Below are 20,478 nucleotides of genomic sequence, written 5' to 3' on the forward strand. Positions count from 1 at the left end.
AAATTTTTACTCTCACATGTTCTATATTTATAAGGCATAAAAAATGCTGGGGTTTGTGATGTAAAATGTGAACCCATCAACAATGTAGTGTCACTTTGTATTTTATGACACATTTTATATGGACCGATATAATATACGATATACGATGAAATATTCCTCATTAGAGACAATACAAAATATGTCTTAAGATATTTTAATATAGATGATTTTTGTCTAAATATCATTTATTACTCATAGTATAATGTATTATTTTATTTTAATTTAATGTTTTTTCTAATCAATCTCACCAAAAACTCACACTTATTGAAATTACTATTACTCAAAAAATAAAATATAATTATACTTCTAGTCTTACAAAATATATTCCAGTCTATTTTTCTATTGCTCTTGACTGGAAATAAAATATTGTTATATCATTATTGTAAATCTTAGTTTGTAACCTTACAGGCTTATTATTGTAAATTCAAGATTGTAGCACTCAAACTTAATAGGTTATCAGTAAATAAAATTGCAGTAAAAGTATATCATTAACACAGGAAAATACTAGGATTGAATTCTACATAAGCCCTGTTGTATTTTTTTAATATATATCATATCTGGAAAATACAACTAAGTGATTATTAAGAATATAATCATTAGAGGTTTATTTATCTATTCATAATCTTCTATTATTTAAATTCGCTTAAGTCCTGCATATTTGGTATCAAAAAAGAGCGATAGAAATGTATATTTTAATAATTATTAATTTAATAAAAAAATGTACAGTTACAAGTCAGTTTTGGGATACAAACAGACTAAAACTCAAATCAGGTCTGAAGTTGAATCGGCCTCTTTTTGGTTACGGTCCAAGTTAAAGGTTTCTTAACTAACTTCACTTTTATTGATGTTCAAGTATGTGTTAGACAAAGCCTTAGACTAACTGTCTTAAATAAAGTCATCTGAGATGAAACTTCGAGACAAAATGGCATAGTAAAATTAATTCCCAATTGTCAGGGTACCAGTATTTAAATTCATGTTGTATTCTGCCCTTTTTTAATTGGACGACTAATTTTATAGAAACGTGGCGAATTTATTTAAAATATATTTCTGTTGAACGATTAGGTAAATTAGAAACGGTTGCGCGCGTTGTCTATTTTCCATCTTATTTTATCCTATATTATTCATGGCGCGCACCTTAATGCGTTAAGTGATCTCCCACTGTGTTTCATGTTAATCGAAGAAACTTATTTTTACAACTTTTAAAAATGCTTTTATCGTAAGTTGAGCTGGCTCTTTTATGATTAAAAAGTGCGGTAATCCTTTAAATTGTAAAAAGGAAGTGTTTCAAATAGTGTAATATTATTTTATTACTAAAATCACTGATACTTTTTACATCATAAATATTTGAAAATATATTTAATTTATTAATAGGAATATTTTAAGACTTGAAAATATATGTAAAATATTAAATTTGATTATTAATTTAATTATTAATTTATGTATTTCATACATCAATGATATTTTATTGTATTTATTGAGATTTTTTATGAGTTAAATTATATGAAACTCTTTATTCGGCATGAAACACCCGTATTATTCACTAATAATTGTTGTTACTTATTCTGCTTAAAATATATTATTGTTATATTAATACATTTTCTGGCAATCTATAATCATAATATTACGTATACCGTAACATAAATATAAGGATTTCAATATTTGACTAGTATTGTATCTTTATTGGGAAAATATCTCTTGTATACATGACCCTTTCAAATAACATGTTTTTATACAAATTGAAAATAAAAACACTAAATATTTGCAGTAAAATGTAGGCATAATTAAAGTTAGCAAAAAACTTTAAAATCAAAGCAACGAGCCTTTGAGGTTTTTAAAAATAATTTATAAAAAATTTAACGTTTCTCTATTTTTCTATTGTAATTCACGCAAAGGTCATGTATTAAAGCAATATAAAATCTAACGTAAAACTCTTTCATGTAGCTTATGTTTAAATTCTTATTATAATAAATTTTAAAGTAAAAATAATACATAAATATAGCTCACATTTACACGCCTAAATTAAATTATATTTTAGTAATAGCTAGTTACAATTTTAGCTTAAAATAATTTAGGATGTAAAAATATTGCGTTAATGAAAGGAAAACAGGTTATATAGAAAATCGAAAGCCACTCACACACTGTAAAGGTTTTTAACCACCTGCGCAAATTTACATAATTCAGTGATCACCATAGCGCCCACTTGAACAACGAAAATCTTCCACACTACAACATTATTAACTTGTTAATCATCACAACGGAAAAATATCTTAGTAGTAATAAATATTACAATTTAACCACTATTATCATAACCAAAAAACAACATTTTTTATGAGAAAAGGCTTGTCTAAAAATACATTTAAGCTTATAAAACTTATTATTTAATATATCTAATAACCGCTGGCCAAAGAATTGCGCTCTTAAAGCGTAAACGCACTTTGAAGGTGTTTTTAATAAGTGATGCAATTGATCCGTAAACTTCCTTGTCTACGATTCGCCAGAGCCGTCTTGGACGATCAATATAAAATATGTGACATTTGGTCATCATAAAGAGAATCGGACATACACGAACAAAGCCAATCATGACGACAATTCCAGCTACCACACCAGCACATTTCAGGTTCTTTGACGTCCATGAGTCGCATTTGCAATACGACACTATTACCCATTAACATCTTTGCCAGTATCTATCTGGCTAAAAAATTCCACCTCTTTGGCCTCAAAACTCGAATATTTTTTACATATAATCTGAGGTTGTCTGGCAAGTGATAAATTTCCTTGTTTACCGACCCCAAGTGCTAAATAATATTCGGTTTTGACTTGCAGTTGCTTACGCACCTGAGTCATAAATATGCCGACGTGCTGTTTTTTCGGCTTTATTGTTTATTGTATCTAAAAATATAAATTTGGTAGCTAACAGTGAAATATATTATCTTACTTAAAACAGTTTTAGCGTTGTAATTTATTTGCTGCATAACTTTAATAGTATGTAAATGCATTTCAGTATTCTTTAATATATGTTATAACAAGCTGTGATATGATAAAGTACATAGAATTTACGTTACAAAGTCTTACGCCACGTAGTTTCATTACCATTTAAAGTAGTAACAATATTACAAACGAGTCAGTGTACGAGAAATTATTAAGTTTAAAGAGCGGTAATAAATATGTACAAAAAGCTACATCAACATCCAAACGAAGATCTGCTGTACTCGATTCTCCGTTTGTGCTTTATTCATAATGCAACAACACCTCCAGTGGGAACCGTGTAAATTGTATTAAATTTGTTTGAGTTTGTTAAGACAAACTGAGTTTTCAGTTAAAAATTTAACGCTGCCGAAGTTTAACGCTGCGTAAAAGTTTCGCGACAGCGCCGTTTCACAATTATTATTAACTCGGCGAACAAACCGTGTAATGTATTCATAGAATTTAATAGTTATATTTTACTTATTTACCGTAAAGCGCCATTGTTACGAGCAGTAAATGTAGAACATTCCTGCTTATATCGTAACTCGCCATTCTGCTTTATTTTTATTAACCCAATTTTTAAAAGATCTTACAATATACTTGTTTTAATAAAATAATTTAATATTAAATATGGTGTAACAGTATACAAAGAACAGCATCACAATGTAATCATTGTTATTAAGAACCTCTCAATTTTTTAACGTAGGTTTAAATAGTGCAAAGTCCACGCAAAAGTGCTTAATGTTATTGGAAAATATAATATTAGCTGTCGGTACTTCACTGTCGTGAGGTACCAAAGCTAGCGAGTGTGCGTATACCGGACCTTAAACTTTTTTGGTTTTAAATATTATTTTCACTTCGTTCTGACTTTTTTTTGCTAACTTTAAATTTGTTAACTTCAACAACTTTTTTTTATGTTGTGCAATTGAGTCTTTAAAATCGATCGTATCAATAAAAAACTACAATTAATAAAATAATAATATAACAGTTAAAAATTTCACATTATATTTAAAACTCACAAACGTTTCTCATACCCATGAAAATGCACGCGCCTCTAAGGAAAGAAACATTGTGTTAAGAAGCTTAATGTTCGATACAATAAGAGAGACGTGTACACATAAAAAGCAGTACAAATCGAACCCTTTAGCTATAAAATATTAATAAAAAATATCCAAACATAAAAAGGTACATACGGATGTTTGTATTTTATTATTTAAATAAGTCTGATATATGAGATAAAACAATAAACCAATTTTTTATAGAATGTAGAATGAGAAAATTTATTTGTAATACCTTTGAGGTTTTGATATGTCTTAGGTTACCTTAAAATAATGTCTACTTGAAAGCAGATACTTATGTATTATGTAAATATTCATTTTTAAGAGCCGACGATCAATGATTTGACGATAACTTATTTATTGTTTAAATACTAAATTGTGATACCCGGGTAGGTAGTTTTAAGGGAAACAATGTCTTGCACGTTATACAAAGAAACCATTGAATATAGCTATTCACACATATTTTTGATATCAAAAAAATAAAGAAGAAATATTGATTATGCCAATAAAATTTGTGTTATTTAATAATACATATACATTTTAATTATACACAATAGGTTTAATAAAACGCAAACTAAGATCAAAGATAATAAAAAACCCATTTATTTTTTTTATAATATATATACTAAATTAAAAATATATTTTTATTATAAATTTTAAGGAATGGGTGGTATTGTAGTAATTGCTTCATCGCATAGTCTTGTAATATTTTTAGGTATTTTTATTTCAAGTGGATTCGATTAAAAAATAAGGCTTTTATTATTCTAGAATTTATGAAACCACTATTTTCGCTATTTAAATAGTTCAAAATATATTTATGCTTCTATAACAATTTATTACGCAATTTAAACAAGCGTACCTTATTTTTTTTTTTTTAATACGTTTATTTTAATACAAAAATTAAATTTATAAACATACTATTATATGAAATATATTTTATGTATATTATACAACTATTTTTTTCTTTACAATTTCATTATAAGATACTATGTAATTTAATTACAGTTTAGGCAAAAAACTCAAAAATCTTTTACAATTTTAATAAAATAAAAAAATCAGGGCTCACTTAAGAATATTTAACTAAAGACCTGAAACCATTAAAAAATGTTTTTCAAGCTTTAAAGCAATTTTTTTTTGGCATTTCGTGCTTATATAAAAATTTAAGGTTGTTTTTATTGTTTTGATACATGAGATTGATGTTGGTACGCAAAATTTTTTTTTTTAATATTTTTGGTATGAAAATGACAATGTAATATTATGGTTGTTATTTGTAGGCTATTAGGAAGTTATTAAAGATAAATATAAACATGTGTATTATATATTATATTTAGAGCTTTATTTTAGATGACTTGCAATAAAAAATTTTTTGTTAGTATTACTCCAAATCAGGAAAGCTTATATTAAAACGGGTCTTATAAATTGTTTATATATTGAGATTATATTTATTGTGCTCTTTCTTGCCAAAATCGGTTTCAGGGCCGCGATTGGAGCAAGCCAATAAAGTTGTAGTCCAGATATTTAACGCTGTATTTTTATTCTAAATTACTTTAGAGAGGCGGTCGCAAAATTTGTATCGTAAATATAATTTTAGCTGATTTTAATTTTCCACCTCTTGAAATGTTTATCTAAGTTTTTAAAAGATTTTTGTAATTTATTAGACCGCAAGCACTCGTTAAAATACCTGTATTGTTAGCGTACATAGATAAATATATATTTTCTTAATATTGAAATATGGTTCTTATATGTACAAGATAAATAGAAACGACACGACAAATTCCAGCTAGAATATATACGGTAGCATATGAGTGTTCATTCTTTAGAAAAACAACCAAGTTTCTTTCAATTGTAAAAATATTAGGTGAAGTATATAGTCGGGGGTCTTATGTTTGTATAGTTTGTAAATTTCATTTTATACCGTGTCGAAAGCTTTTTCTATATCTTATATTAGTTCTAGAATCATTGATGATTGCCTAGATTGTGAGTTACCATTTTTAAATACCTGTAAACTGACTTTGTTATATATTTTGTACCGTTGATCTTTAATATTATTAAACTTATTTTTTAAAATATGTTCTAAAAAATATCCTATGTCGAAATTTTTATAAAAAAAAAATAGTATTTTATTTTACACTTTTATGCTTCTTGGAATTTCTCCGTATAAAAAATAGTTTCAATTGATTTTGTCGCATTAGTTGTGAGTTAAAACTCATAAATCATTTGTATTTTATCTCTACTGCCATGTTAGTTTAGAGTATAAAATATCCTTAGACTAAAAAAAGAATAATAATAGATACAAACAGGCACTAGCCATGCTCGAAATAAATACAAGGTTTTCTCTTAACTTTTTAATATGATAGCAACCAATTTGCTCCACCATTGCAAAGCCTATATCATCTCATATTTTTTAACAAAACTTGAAGGAGATAATTATCGACATAATTTAGTTGTTTGTTTGTATGGGGCAATGCTTTTACAAACAAATTGATTAGAGTGTATATTTTTTTACTAATTAATTAGTGATTATAAAGTGCTAATTTATTTTCTTAAATATTACAACTAAAAAAAAAAAATTGCATTTAATTTTAAAAGTTATAGTTTAAAAAGTAGTGTAAAATATAAGCAATATTTAATAATAAAAGTAGTAATAAAATTTATTTATTTTTATAATAAATGTAAATACTCACAATATTTACTAAAAAATAAATATTTCTTCAACAGCGCCAATTTTGAAGATCGTCGACGAGCAAGGACACGAAGTGCGAGACAGGTACTACAAGGCTGGAAGCTCCGTAGAGCTTTCGTGCAGAGTGTCCAGAGCCTTCACCGGATCGTTGACGACCTCTGGCACCGCACCAACTCCTCTAGTGCTCAAACAGTTGTTGCCAAACCAAGTCACGACCCCTACGACCGTCACTCCGGCCGCGACGACATCTGGAAATGAAACGGGAAGCAACTACACCGCGTCGACCGCAGTTGCCACTATGGCGACAACGAACGGAACCGGAAAACAACCGACGATTGTCACCGACAATAACAATAATAATAATAATATTACACAGGCCAAGGATGTGACAAAAGAGAAGCCGGTCGAGAATAACAACATATTCGGGATTACGTGGCACAAAGACGGCAAGCTGCTGACGCATAGAATAATTTCGAGAAATATGAGGTAATATGAACCTTTGATTGTTTGACTAGCAAATAAATAGGAAATAACAGCGAATAAATAGATCATATTTTATTTACTTGTATTATCTAAAATGACATATTTATTCCATTATTTACAATACATCAACAGTCCTTGGTGTTTTATAGTTGAGATTATCTATTGTTTCGGTCCAAACCTTTAAATCCTCTTGTTCATTCTCAAGTTTAAGTGTTTTTATTATCGCAAAGAGTAGGAATTTAACAATTTTTTTCTTATGAGTAAATACCACAAAAATATAGTTCATTAGACACAGTGGTACAAAACGATTTAAATCAAGTCAAATATCATTATTTTAATTTTTTTAGTGTAAATATAAATTGATAGACTGTTATGCAAAAAACAATATTATCAACATGAAAAAGTGCTTTAAATTTTTATTTATTTTTAAATAATATAATTTATAGATACACAAATTATAGCTGAAATTCTAAAAAATATTCAGAACTGCATCTACAATATTGACATTGGGTTTTAATAAATATTCTTACTAAAATTTCGTACTAAAAAAAGACTAATAGTAGTAGTTTTATTTATTTCAGTAAAATTTTATCTACAATATAAGGATCGAATTTGTTGATCGAGGGCATTTTAAGTTTAATACCTAAGTAATATTTGTAGATTATTGAGCTTCGCAAAGTTTTGAAAGGTGTTTATTCAATAATTTTTTCGTACATTAAGACTTTCTGTACAGAACAGACTTCTGTACTTCTAAACATTTGTAGAATTCAATAAAATCTTCGTCTAGATTAGTACTATTTTCCAAGCATATGTATATAAATATTATATTTACCGACAAATCTTCTAGCATTAAGTGTTATTATTATTAATAGTAATCCTTAGTTTATCCTTAAATATTATTTAGACATTATTCTCAGTTCCACATAATTAACAATCCTGTTTATTTAAAATAATTATAATTTTATTATGTCCTATATTTATTTAACCCAACAGCAATAATAAAAATATCAGAGGTCTTGAAATCAATCCCCTTTGTGTATAATTTATTATTTTTTTATTAAATACTTTGATGTATTAATTTATTAAAAAAATCGATTGCCATTTATCGTTAAATATCAACATCAAAACAAAATAATAAATTAAGAGTAAAAGAAAAGTTGTTTCTATTGAGCGTTATACCAAAGATGGTGTAATCAATTTATGTATTTTCTAGATGAAAATAGCTTGTTTCTTCCGTATAATCAGATAGCAAGTCGTCCGAGCTAATGTAATATAAAAATACAGTCCTACCGAAACCGAATAGATATAACATATAAAAAGAAAAATCAAACAATAATTTTATTAAACGTAATATCCTATAAAAAAAATAATATATAAAAAATACTTTCATCAGACATGTATATAATTTATTTGACATGTATATATTTAATGAATACACTAAATATCTATATAATCAAGGAGGTTCAGTAATAATTATTTTTATTAATATGAGTATCTTTCTTAAGCATCCTTTCCAAATACAATAATGACCAATACCTAAGAGACCTGGATTTGAATCATATGACTGGACCGGTTTTTAATCACTTTTGTACCCAGAAGATCAGAATTAAAATTATAATTGAAGACTGTATTTGTACACATTTTTTTAAATTAGGTTTATAGCTTTAATCGATAATTTTTATTGCTTTAAATATTTTCCTTATGTCGTTGTCCATCAAAACGTGCTTTAAAAAATTTCCGTTTGTCTAAAAACAAGACATTTTTCGATAAAAACAAACAATGGACGTTTCGTGTTTTTATCACAAAACCACTTGTTCGATAACCAGTTATACTTTTACTTGAAACCACCTAAATGGTATTATGTATATGTATTAAAAAACACATAAAAATAATTTTTATTTTATGTAAAATAAAGATGACATAAAATATTAAATTTTACATTATAACCTTCTGTAAATATGTAAATACTTCCTTAAGGATATAACTTTGCCTACCCTTAAATTTGTCAATACATAAATGATGCCGTTTTTACTTTTAGCAGGGTGTGAGTTTACACACGGAACATCTCTTTGCCGTTACTAATTATAGGGTTAATATGCTTTTTAAATAACAAGCGACGAAATTCGAATATAATATATTGAAAAAATAAAACTAAAATTAATCCATCAAAAGTAGGTGGCTTTGTGGTTTTTTTGTGTTTTATGAATAGTTCAATATAACTAAAATTACCTAAAAATGGCTTTTAAATAAAAGCAAACAAACACAAACTTATTTTAAAGCAAAATATGAAGGTGTCTCATATAAATTATGTGGGTCTAATTGTTTTTAAGAGACGCATTGGAAATGTTTAGAATAATATTAATAATACATGGATTTCAATTAGTAAAAGAATAATTTGTTTTATGAATGTGGATGAAAATACTGTGATTTTTTCCAAAATAAAATCAAAGAACTTTCAGGATACCTATTTATCAGGGCCGATCACAGTAAAACCTGCAACAAGGAAAAAAAGTAAAGCAGTAAACCTTTTATTATCTCACATATGGCGATCGATTATCACATATTAGGTTTTCCTAGATTTACCATATCTTACAAATTAATATTTTAGTAAATAATTTAAATAAATGGATACGTCGTACATAGTAAAATTTATTGATTGTAAGCTGTTTTATTAGTTTATAATTAAATAGTATATCATAAAGAAAAAAATTAGTTATTGTTTAAAATATACTTTCAGTCATTTAAGTCAGTCTAGTGTCTCACTACCTATTTAGTATTTCTTGATTGTATTTTTTGGCACTGAAAAATTTTATGGCACTGACTTACATAAAATACAAATAAAATAATACAGTTTAATTTCTTGTGATACTTATTTTATTATTGTGCAAATATATAATCATATATTATTTGGAACTATTTTTTTATTTATTTAAAAAAAAAGAATTATGAATATATATTTTTAATGTAAATTTTTTTGTGTCAACACTATAAAAGTTTTGTGCCTATTTTATAGAGTTTCAAAAAGCATAACCTTCTAACCTTTTAGTAAATAAAAATAAAATAATGAGGATAAATTAAACTTTTGTATTTTTATTGTTTTTAAAATTCATAGATCGATAAACGTCAAACATGATTAAATTTAGATATTATTAAGCAGCGACCATACTTTTTTCTTGGCATTACAATTTTTTTTTTGATAATAAAAAAGTACTTGGAAGAGCTGGTATAATTATTTTTTTATACTGAAAATATACTTATGAATTCAAGATTGTTTATATAAGATTATTTGTGATGTTTATTGCTTAAAAATTTAATTTTAAGTTGAAGATATTACATTTTTTCTCCTCTCGGTCATTTTTTTAATATATAAAATATTATGATAGCCCTCTTTTGAATTTTTTTGTCTAGGTAGTGTTGCATTAATCAAAGTAAATGATAGTACGGAGTAGCAAGATCTATAAAATAAACTTTCTATACAATGATTTTATATAAATCATTTATCATAAAATTTATTCGTGAGCTTAGGAAAATATAGGAAACTGCTTAGAATTGAAATTATATAATAATCAATAATTTTAATGTTTCAGACACGAAAAAAATTAAGTAGCACTAGATTCCATATGAGATTTGAATCTAAATTTTCTAGACATAAGTCACTTATAAATTAAATTAATATTTATAGCAAGCACACAAAAGATTATTAGCAAAAGTCATATGAAATTATATTTCTAACGCAGCTTAAAAACCATTAAACAACTAACTATAATCGTTACAAAGTTAATTTCGCTAATGCCACCCCGAAATTCGCACATATCCTATTACAAGGATGTAATCTAGTTTTCTATATAACGTTATACAATATATACAGTGATACACACCGGCAATTATTGGAAAATTCAATTAGCACCAATAGCTTAATGTTACGTGGTACTGCGGTCGGTTAAGCAGTTTGCTAAAACGTCGGTTAAGCGAACGGTTAAATCGACCAAAATCGAAATCTAATCGAAAGCTTTGTCGTTAAATGACCTAATCTGTGTATTTTTGACCCGACAGTTCGACGTTTCGACTGCGACAGGCTGAGCAGAAGGACAGTGGGGCCTATTCGTGTTCTATTTTGAACACATCAACGGTTGTGGTGCATGTTCAAGTTTTAAGTGGTAAGTAAGATTAACCATTTTATTTCAATCACAAGCCTTTTTATTTTTTTAAATTATTTTATTTCTAAAATATGATTTAATTAAATCATTAATTATCTCTAAAGCTATCTATATAAAAAATATGTTTTTAAATTGTTCTTATTAAAGCATTATTTGTCTTGACTAAATAAAATTAAATAATAATTTACATTACAATAAAAGTATATATATGACGAAAAATATTATTAAGAATTTCTGTACATTTGTCGTAAAGCATAAAATTGGTATGTTTGCACAGTTCATTGTTTTTGCAATTTTTATGTCAACGCAACTTTTTTCAGCTTACAAAGTTTTTTCATCATGAGCTTAAGAGTTTCTTTACATCTTTATTTTAAATAGATGAGACCATATTGTTTTATATATTATAAAAAAATAATTCTAATTATATTCACATTTTAGACCTAGTATTTTAATATCTTACAAAAATATGTTTTACAGTAAAATTTCCAATTTTTAAAAATGGACCATTAGAGCTATTAGATAAATCTCGAAAGAGTCATTTATATTTCAAGTAATACAATCTCAGCTGTAAATTAATTTATTTAAATGGCAATAAATTATTAAAATTATCAATATTTAACGATCATACAATATCTAAGATGCTATCTTAAATTTCAGAAACGTTTAACGTTGAACGTGAATTTAGAAAGTATTCTTCTTGTCACCGCAGTGTTATATTTCATAACACAGCATCATAAATAATTTACCACGCAAACTTTAAACGAGGTTTTAAAGTTAACGACGCTTATCGCTATAATTCTGGGTAATCAATCAAGCTCTGGAGTTTCAGACGTCAGTTTTACAACGTTTGCATAATCCAAATTGTCCCTATGGTCACGCCAGAGCATGCAGTGTTGTATAATACAATATTTATTATATGTATTCTAAACCAAAATAGTTTTATAAGCGAGACAAAGTTTAAAACTTTGTTACATTCCTCCACTTATGTAATATTTTCTAAAATAATATTAAAAAAAAATGTATTGAAAAGATGTTACTTATGCCAATTTTAAAAACACTTTTGACATACCATGAATATATACCAGATGTATATGTTTATATCGAAGACATCGTGTGATTTCGTGTGATGATTCTAGACGATCCACTGATGTGCCTTTACTCATTTTTGCTGCTGTGACTCCATGGCATCTCCCATGATGTGTCCCTGTACATTTTTTATAAGCTCATTCGAGACAGCTCGAACAATCGCTGATGAAGATGTTTGCAGGACAATTGTATCGCTTCTTAAATATCCCCGCAAAATGTGTTTACTCCGGCGATCGGTAACCTAATGGTAGAAGAATAATAGTATTATGCTCAGGGTAGTACGTATTGTCCAGTGCACATAATTTTTCAAATTAAGTGTAGTTTTTTTTACAATACTTATGAGTGATTAATGTTTTGGGATAATAGTGCTTTTAGCTGATCTGTGAAATATTTTAAATTAAAACAGCATTGGTTTAGTCATGAGATATATTTTTCGTTATTGTGAAAAATACTATGTGAGTCTTAATTTTGACACGGAATGATCGTTAAAATTACATTTTATTTATGATAGGTGGTTTAAACCTTAACAATTAAAATCGCTAGAACGGAATTATGTGTTAATTAGCCAAATCCTCTCCAATTACATCGTATGCTTAAACAAGTTATATTTCACCCATACAATGAAAATACAAATACTTTCAACATAAAATTACTTTTAAATTGAATACTTAAAAAAATTAATTACTATACCTTATATTTATTTTAACTTATATAGTTTTATATGTACAAAATAATGCTGGACTAAAAAGTGAAATCCGTAGGTTTGATTTAAAATTATTATTTTTCATGTAAAAGGCATATTTTTTCTATGAACTTTATTATTAAGTCGTGTATATTCTAGATACTTTAAAGACGCTCCGCCTTAATGGCAGGGTCTTTGTGAGCGTGCGGCGAAAAAAATAATTTAAAAAGCGAGTTACGGTTCGTCCGTGTAACGTGTTACTTCACGTAAAAGACACTTGAGATTTTTATATCGGGAACGTGAGGTGAGAGCGACGTACAAACAGAATTAGCTGGCCAAAGGGAAAGAGATGGAAAGAGAAAGGGAAGCGAGGATAATGGAGGGCGTAAAACATTTTTCGTTGGAAAAAAGCACATTCTTTTCCGTGTAACCGTTGCCGGAATCGATACTGTTGGGATATTTTTAATTTTTTCCATTTTTTTAGTCAGACAAACCAGGTAATGGAGATTAAAAAAATGTGGTTACTGAACCGACCGTGCAACTTTATGTATTTTTATTTTTTTTATTTGTGAAATGTGAATATTTTTATTTTAATTTGTTTGTATTTATACATAGAATTGTCAAATATGGCGCAACATTTTTTTAATGTTTAATTTTTGGTATTTTGATATTTTGAGGAGAACTGCAAATTTATTATGGATAAACATTTATTGTGAAATATAACACGTGTTGAAAAATCTCCTGAGACGATAACTTGGTGACGTGCTGATAAATTTAGCTTGTCTGATTAAATGCATAAATTATTTAAAACTACTTGTGGTCTTCCTAAATATATAAAAAAATGTGAACAAATACGGTACACAGCTTAATTAAATTTTAAAAACATGAATACAGTGATAAATAAGTATCTAGTTAAAATTCTACTGGAAAACACCTTTAATTAGTTAAAACACATCATTGTATACAGATGTTTTACTTTTTATTTTTGAGCCTAATATAATTAAAGTAATTATTATTAAATTATTGGTACCATATTTTCTAATTAAATAATCAATAATAATTATTTGGGTTTCGTCCGCGTCGTTCCATGATCACTAACCTCTTGCGCCTTTCAAAGGCATAAGAGGTTAAGAATCATTCCATTCTAAAAGCCAGGTTAATGTAATCTATATATACTTGCAAAAAGCATTTGATAAGCTAATTCTTCAAAATTTAAATAAATTCGTTTTTTAAACTATTTTGTTAACTATTTATCTAGTTACTAAAGTCATCTCAATGAGTATTTCGCTCGTCTGGAGTACCACAAGGATTCAATTTTGATCCTCTGCATTTTTTGCTTTTTATTAACGACCATTAATGACTCCAAAAATATTTATGTTTGCACAAATAGGCGGTTGACCGACAAATGATTACCTTTCGGCATCGCCAAGTATCATTTTCCTAATCCCCTTGCCTTGCAGAATTTTCTTACAGTTTAGGAGAATGTGTTTTAAATATAAATACTTTCGTCGATGATGAAAATTTTCTATTCACTTAGCCAAGGTTTACGATAAGTCGTCAAGGATGAAAAATGATTATTAAGATAATGATAATAAAATATATCTAACAGTTTTTATTACCTTAGGCTCTTATTTGTATAAAATTGTAATATATACCTACACATATAAGATTACTCTTGGCTAAAACCTAATATATAGTCTTAGTATAGAATTTTTATTAACTCGAGTCATGCGTTTGAACAAAATGTCGTTCATTACCATTATTAATACGGTCCAGAGTATTGCTTCATTAATAGTTATTATTGCGTGGCATAAATATCCACATCTTTATCTGACAATATCCCCATAAATATAAATCAGGATCAGAACTTAGTAACCTCAAGGGACAAATGTGTATGGTATTGTAGTATAAAGTTTTTCTTTCAAACTTTTAGAAAAACTCAAGTTTAGTGACTAGGTATTCTAGATTTAAATTACATATGATTCATCTCATATAAAAACATATTTTAATATTTGTCGTCTTTAAATTAATAACATACTAAATTTTTTATTTTACTGCTTGAAAATAATATGATTTTTTTTAATCTGAATCGAATTGGAAAACAGTTGGAAAATTATTTAAAAGACTTTTTCTTAAGTATTTCATCACTAATGATGGTTATATATATTAATTCTTATAAATTCGTTTTTCACCCTCATAACAAAAAATTCTCTATTTTTAACACAATAATCTGTTTGGCTTATTTTAATTGTAGATGTACTTATTTATGATCTTTTTGATTTATCTAGATATTTAAACTACAACAGTTATAATCGCAAAATAGTAATATTTGGCCAGTTTTCAATTTTTTTTTTAATGACAATGAAGTTTTTTTTAAAACGTCATTTTTTTTTAATATCAAAATTACTTTTTGCTTGCCTCAAATTTTATATGTATTAAGCTTTATTTACCCAGCTTCGCCCGGAATAGATTTAAGCTCAATATTTATTCAGTATAACAAAAGTTTAAAATAGCACTGTTGACCTAAGACTAATATGTGCAAATATCAAGTCGCTACCGTTCCCTGTTTGCGAGAAGTTCTTGTGACCGACATTTATTTTATTTTTTATAGTATAGATGCATTAAAAAGACTTATATTTGATTTATTAAGACAATAACATTTTTTTCTATAAGTAAAAATTAAAAACTAATTTTTTATTACTTATGATTTAAATTATTATTTAATATAATACGCAATATATTTCTAAATTAAAAATGCTATAAGTTTAACATTTTAGTAATTTTATTAAAATATTAAAAAAATCTAAAATTATTGTATTTTTTTGCAAACATGCATATTAATTATATTAACTTTTGTGAGGCTTATGAATTAAACTTCTTAGGATTTAAAATTATTATGCCTGCGTACCATCTTTTTCTGTTTTACAAGTGAATCCATAACTAGTATACTTGTCGTTCTATTGGCATTTTTTTTACATAGTAGGGTTCACTATAATCAATTAAATTATTTAGAAATAACGTTTAAAAAAAAAACCAAAATATTATTTCAAATTAGTGAGAAAAATTCTTACGTTTGTATTATCAATGTATCCTATTCGGCTTGAGTCGCTGACCAATAAATAATGTATTAAATAGGTAGTAATGTTCATAATCGGATGTTTAAATGCGTGAACGTGTTTGTTTCAAGAGGTTTCTCGACAAACTGCCGATGACACAGAAACAATAGTAGACTTAGGTAGAGAGTAAGAAAGGGAAACGACAGTCCCCGGGTGCTCTCACCCGCTTCCTCATGTCGTGTGTAAGCCAAATTCGGCTTATAGCGACCCTAGCACTTGAGCACATGTTTCTCATCGACAGGGCCGATGGTCCGCTTCCAGTATCAACCTGGGTCGCCCCGATGGACGACCGCGGTTGGTTTCCCGGTCTGGAGCTACTGATGGTCCCCCAGCATCACTATCTTTTGTTGGAGAGATCTACCTAACTCGTTCGCACTTATTATGTCCTCGTGTGTGCTAGTGATCGGCACATTTTGCCAATACGCGCCCGGTGTAACAATGATCAACGACTGCCTATGTATGTGTCGGTGATCGCATGCATAGCAACGACATATTTCATTTACGTATTTTTTTTTTGCGAAAAACCCATAATCCCAGTTTTTGTACGAGCTTCAATACCCCAATAACGTGGTCCCGACTTTCGCGTTATTGTGGTAAATACTGTAGTTTTCAAATATTTTATTATCAAAAATTTAATAAATGATATTTAATAATTTATATTGTTACGGGCTTCTCCCGCACCTCCAATATATCTTCCCGCACCCCCGGTTAAGAACCACTGCTCTAGAAGATGGGCCAAGGTTGGCGAAGGACGGAGAATATAGTGGATTACTTCGGTCAAATTCGGTTCTGCCTGCTCTAATATCTCTCGGAAGTTGTCCGAGGTTACTGAGAACGGGAAGTAAAGTAGGGGTAATTTAGTCAACTTGGCCAGCTTTAAGCGCTTCCAAACATTATCGGCAAAGAGACTAAAGTCGGAGCTGCTCTTTCTCTTTCGTTCTCTCGCGTGTTAAGCGACGAGAATGAGAGAGATAATGATATGGTGCGTCGCAAACTGAGTTAGAACGAGTAAATCGGTTCAATTTCAGTATGCGCGTAGGCGTCCTATGGATAACACGCGTGACGAGCGCTGCATCGTGGTCACGTGGTCAAGTTATAATACCACATGCTACAGTGGGACGCATGGTAACATGTTTTATGAAACTCGATCTTCAACAGACTCTCACTGACATCTTTGAATATTTTAGGGCACCAAAAGGGATTAATTATATTTTTAATAGTATATTCTTCTAACAGATATCGTTATTATATTTTTTTCATATAAAAAATAATTAACGGTACTTGATTTGTTTAAAGAAAATCTTTTCTAAGATCGGTTTATATAAATGTCACACCATAACGAATTCTTATTTAGAATCGATAGGGACAAATTCAAGGATAGCCACACATATGGTGTTCGTATTCTGAAGTATCGTTTTTATGCCTTATGGCATTTTACAAAAGCCGACAAAGATTTTGCGTAAATTGAATATTTACGACCGAAAAGTTTTCATTGATATTGTATTAGTGAGTGCCTATATAAATTTTTATAATTATCAATAGCGTAATTTTAATAACATGACAGTTTAAAAATTGCGATTATTTGGCACTTTCTTCGATCGCGCGCAAATATGCTGGTTGTACGTGACAGCAGCCGCCGTCCGAACGTCATCCACGCCGCTGACAAAATTTATCTGACAAAATAAACAGTTTATATATTTGTAAATATGTGTAAAGAATCGCAAAAACAAAAAACACCAATTCTTCGTCAGTTTAACGTTCCTTCTGTTTCTATACCGCTATATTTTTTTACTTTGAACTTAAAAATCCAAGAATACGTGATTAATGAGCCTACATATTTAAAATTTAAAATGAAAATAATATTTGCAATGATACTTTGTTTCAAATTTTATTGAGGTATTTATATAAACCTCTTAAAGGGTTTTCGCTTTATCATTTATATTAAATTGAATAAACATGTAATGTAAGCCTTATTTTATTTATCCTCAGGTGAAACTCAAGCTGCCGTTCATCACGACACGTGGAATCAAGGATCCAGAACCATGGCACAACACATTACATCGCTGTGTTTCATTGTTCCATTGTTGTACGGAGTGATGAAGAGCTCTATACAAACACTGGGCAACATATAAAAAAATACTGATACATAAGTGTGTAAACGGAAAATAGGACCAAAGTATATTTATATAAATTTTCCGTCAGCGAACCGTGATATGTACTATTTAAAATAACTTAATAAAAAAACAAATGTTCTAAAGTGTTTTAAACAAGAAAAAATCTTAAATAATACAAAACGAAAAATATTTAAAAAAACATATTCTTAAGGTGAACATACACATCATTTTTATTTTAGGTGTTAATTCCTAAATCACATTGTTTAGTAATTAATGGAAAAATATAATCTGTTATATGAGAGAAATAAATTTTAACTGTAAATACATTTATACGAGTTTGACTCTGTAAATATATGTAATGTATATGATATTTAATTTTCATATTTGAGGATCTTTATCGAATGTGTTGAATTTATAAATAAAAAATGTCCATAAATATACATACATATATATTTAATATACGTTATCAGAAATACAAATCGCCATGTATATATCGATAATAATATTGAAATTTTGTGTGACACTTCAATGAATAAATAAATATGAATTATTGCGTGGTTTGCTTTTTGACACGATTTACCCTTTTTATATAACATACATATTACAATAATAATAAGATTTTGATTTAAGTTACACAAAAACGTTACGCATAAAATAAAATAACTCTATTTTAATAATCTACGAATTAATTTAGAGCAAACATTCCGTCAAATTCACAACCAAATATAAAATTTAACTTTTTTCGATTCTTGTAATTTTACTTTAAATACTCTATATAATAACTACATACAATCATAATTACAATCTTATTCAGATCAGATAATATAAATCCTTTTGAATATTAATATTTTTGTAATCTTCACGTGATACATATAAATCTATCAATTGAATCAAAACAGAGATGCTAGTTCACTGCTATGAGTTGTGTGGCAGATATGTTCTAGCTTGAAATACGTGATATATTTTTATTTAAGAATTTATTTTACACAGCATTTTAACGTCATTTTAATTATGGTATGCATTTAAATATATATATATATATATATATATATATATATATATATATATATATATATATATATATATATATATATTATTATAAACACATATTGGCGATGGTATAGTATGTACTAAAATAATTCAAATACATACCTAAATTACATAGAACTGCTAAATAATTCAGGGTAAATATTAGTATTTAAATTTAAATAGATATACATATATATATATCGATGATGCATATATTTTTTTCTTGTTATTTTATTACAAACAATGACCAAACGTCTTAAAAGAAGCATAAATTTTAATACGAACAAAAGCTATACATAAATCAAATATTATATTAGTGGGTAAAACAATAATAGATATAAGATATTTATATACATTTTAAAACTCATTCATAAAAAATACTCTATAACGACAATACTTAGTCATAGTAGTCATAGAGACGTGTGGAAAGTACTTATTTACAAAGAAAAACAACATGATTATTTACAGCCACTGAGTCGTTATGGCTGACCACCCCTTAAGCAAATAATTTAATACAAATGATATATACAATTGCTACAAAATATGCAATTGCGGTCCAAATGGATTTTCTTAAGTTTCTGTAGTCTTATTGTGCAAAATAAAATCGTACCTCAAACATATAAAAAAAAATGAAAAAACTTTGCTTTGATTCGAATGCCGTTAAGAAATTAATGCATGAGTAGAGAAGTATGATTTGTTTAATAACAAAGATATAGCTCTTACATGTGTAGAAGTATTTGAAAAATAGTCAAGTGTTAATAAGAAAATAATTAATTTAACTTAAAAATAAAATAAAATCAATTTGATTAAAAAAAAATCAGACAGAAGTTCACAAGATCTTCAATAATAAATAGCAAACAATCATCCCGCTGTTTTCCGTTTGGTTTCAAAAGTAAAAAAAGAGCTGATTTGGAGTTTACTATTAAGCAAATAATAGCAAGTGTAGAATTAAAGAAACCGAAGAAGAAGTAACAAATCTTTAGCAAGACTAAAGTATGTCACTGAGAAATATAATGAGTACATCAAAATTTATTTTTTAATTGCCTACAATCTTTAAATCATTGTTC

At 27.7% G+C, this 20,478-nt stretch overlaps 1 protein-coding gene across 3 annotated transcripts in view; it reads left to right on the forward strand.

Annotated features, from left to right (window-relative positions):
- dpr18 (defective proboscis extension response 18) overlaps nt 1-18,932 on the forward strand; it is a 118,299-nt gene extending 99,367 nt beyond the window's left edge. For all 3 annotated transcript variants that reach the window (XM_088184263.1, XM_088184264.1, XM_088184265.1), the window contains 3 exons: nt 6,780-7,230; nt 11,281-11,384; nt 18,258-18,932. In XM_088184263.1, the coding sequence (XP_088040389.1) occupies nt 6,780-7,230; nt 11,281-11,384; nt 18,258-18,400 (698 nt within the window). In that variant the 3' untranslated portion in view covers nt 18,401-18,932. The remainder of the gene's footprint in view (nt 1-6,779; nt 7,231-11,280; nt 11,385-18,257) is intronic.
- Nucleotides 18,933-20,478: the final 1,546 nt, after the last annotated feature.

Source organism: Plectrocnemia conspersa, unplaced genomic scaffold (assembly GCF_051122295.1).
Source record: "Plectrocnemia conspersa isolate PC_06_02 unplaced genomic scaffold, ASM5112229v1 ptg000004l, whole genome shotgun sequence".
NCBI lineage: Eukaryota > Metazoa > Arthropoda > Insecta > Trichoptera > Polycentropodidae > Plectrocnemia > Plectrocnemia conspersa.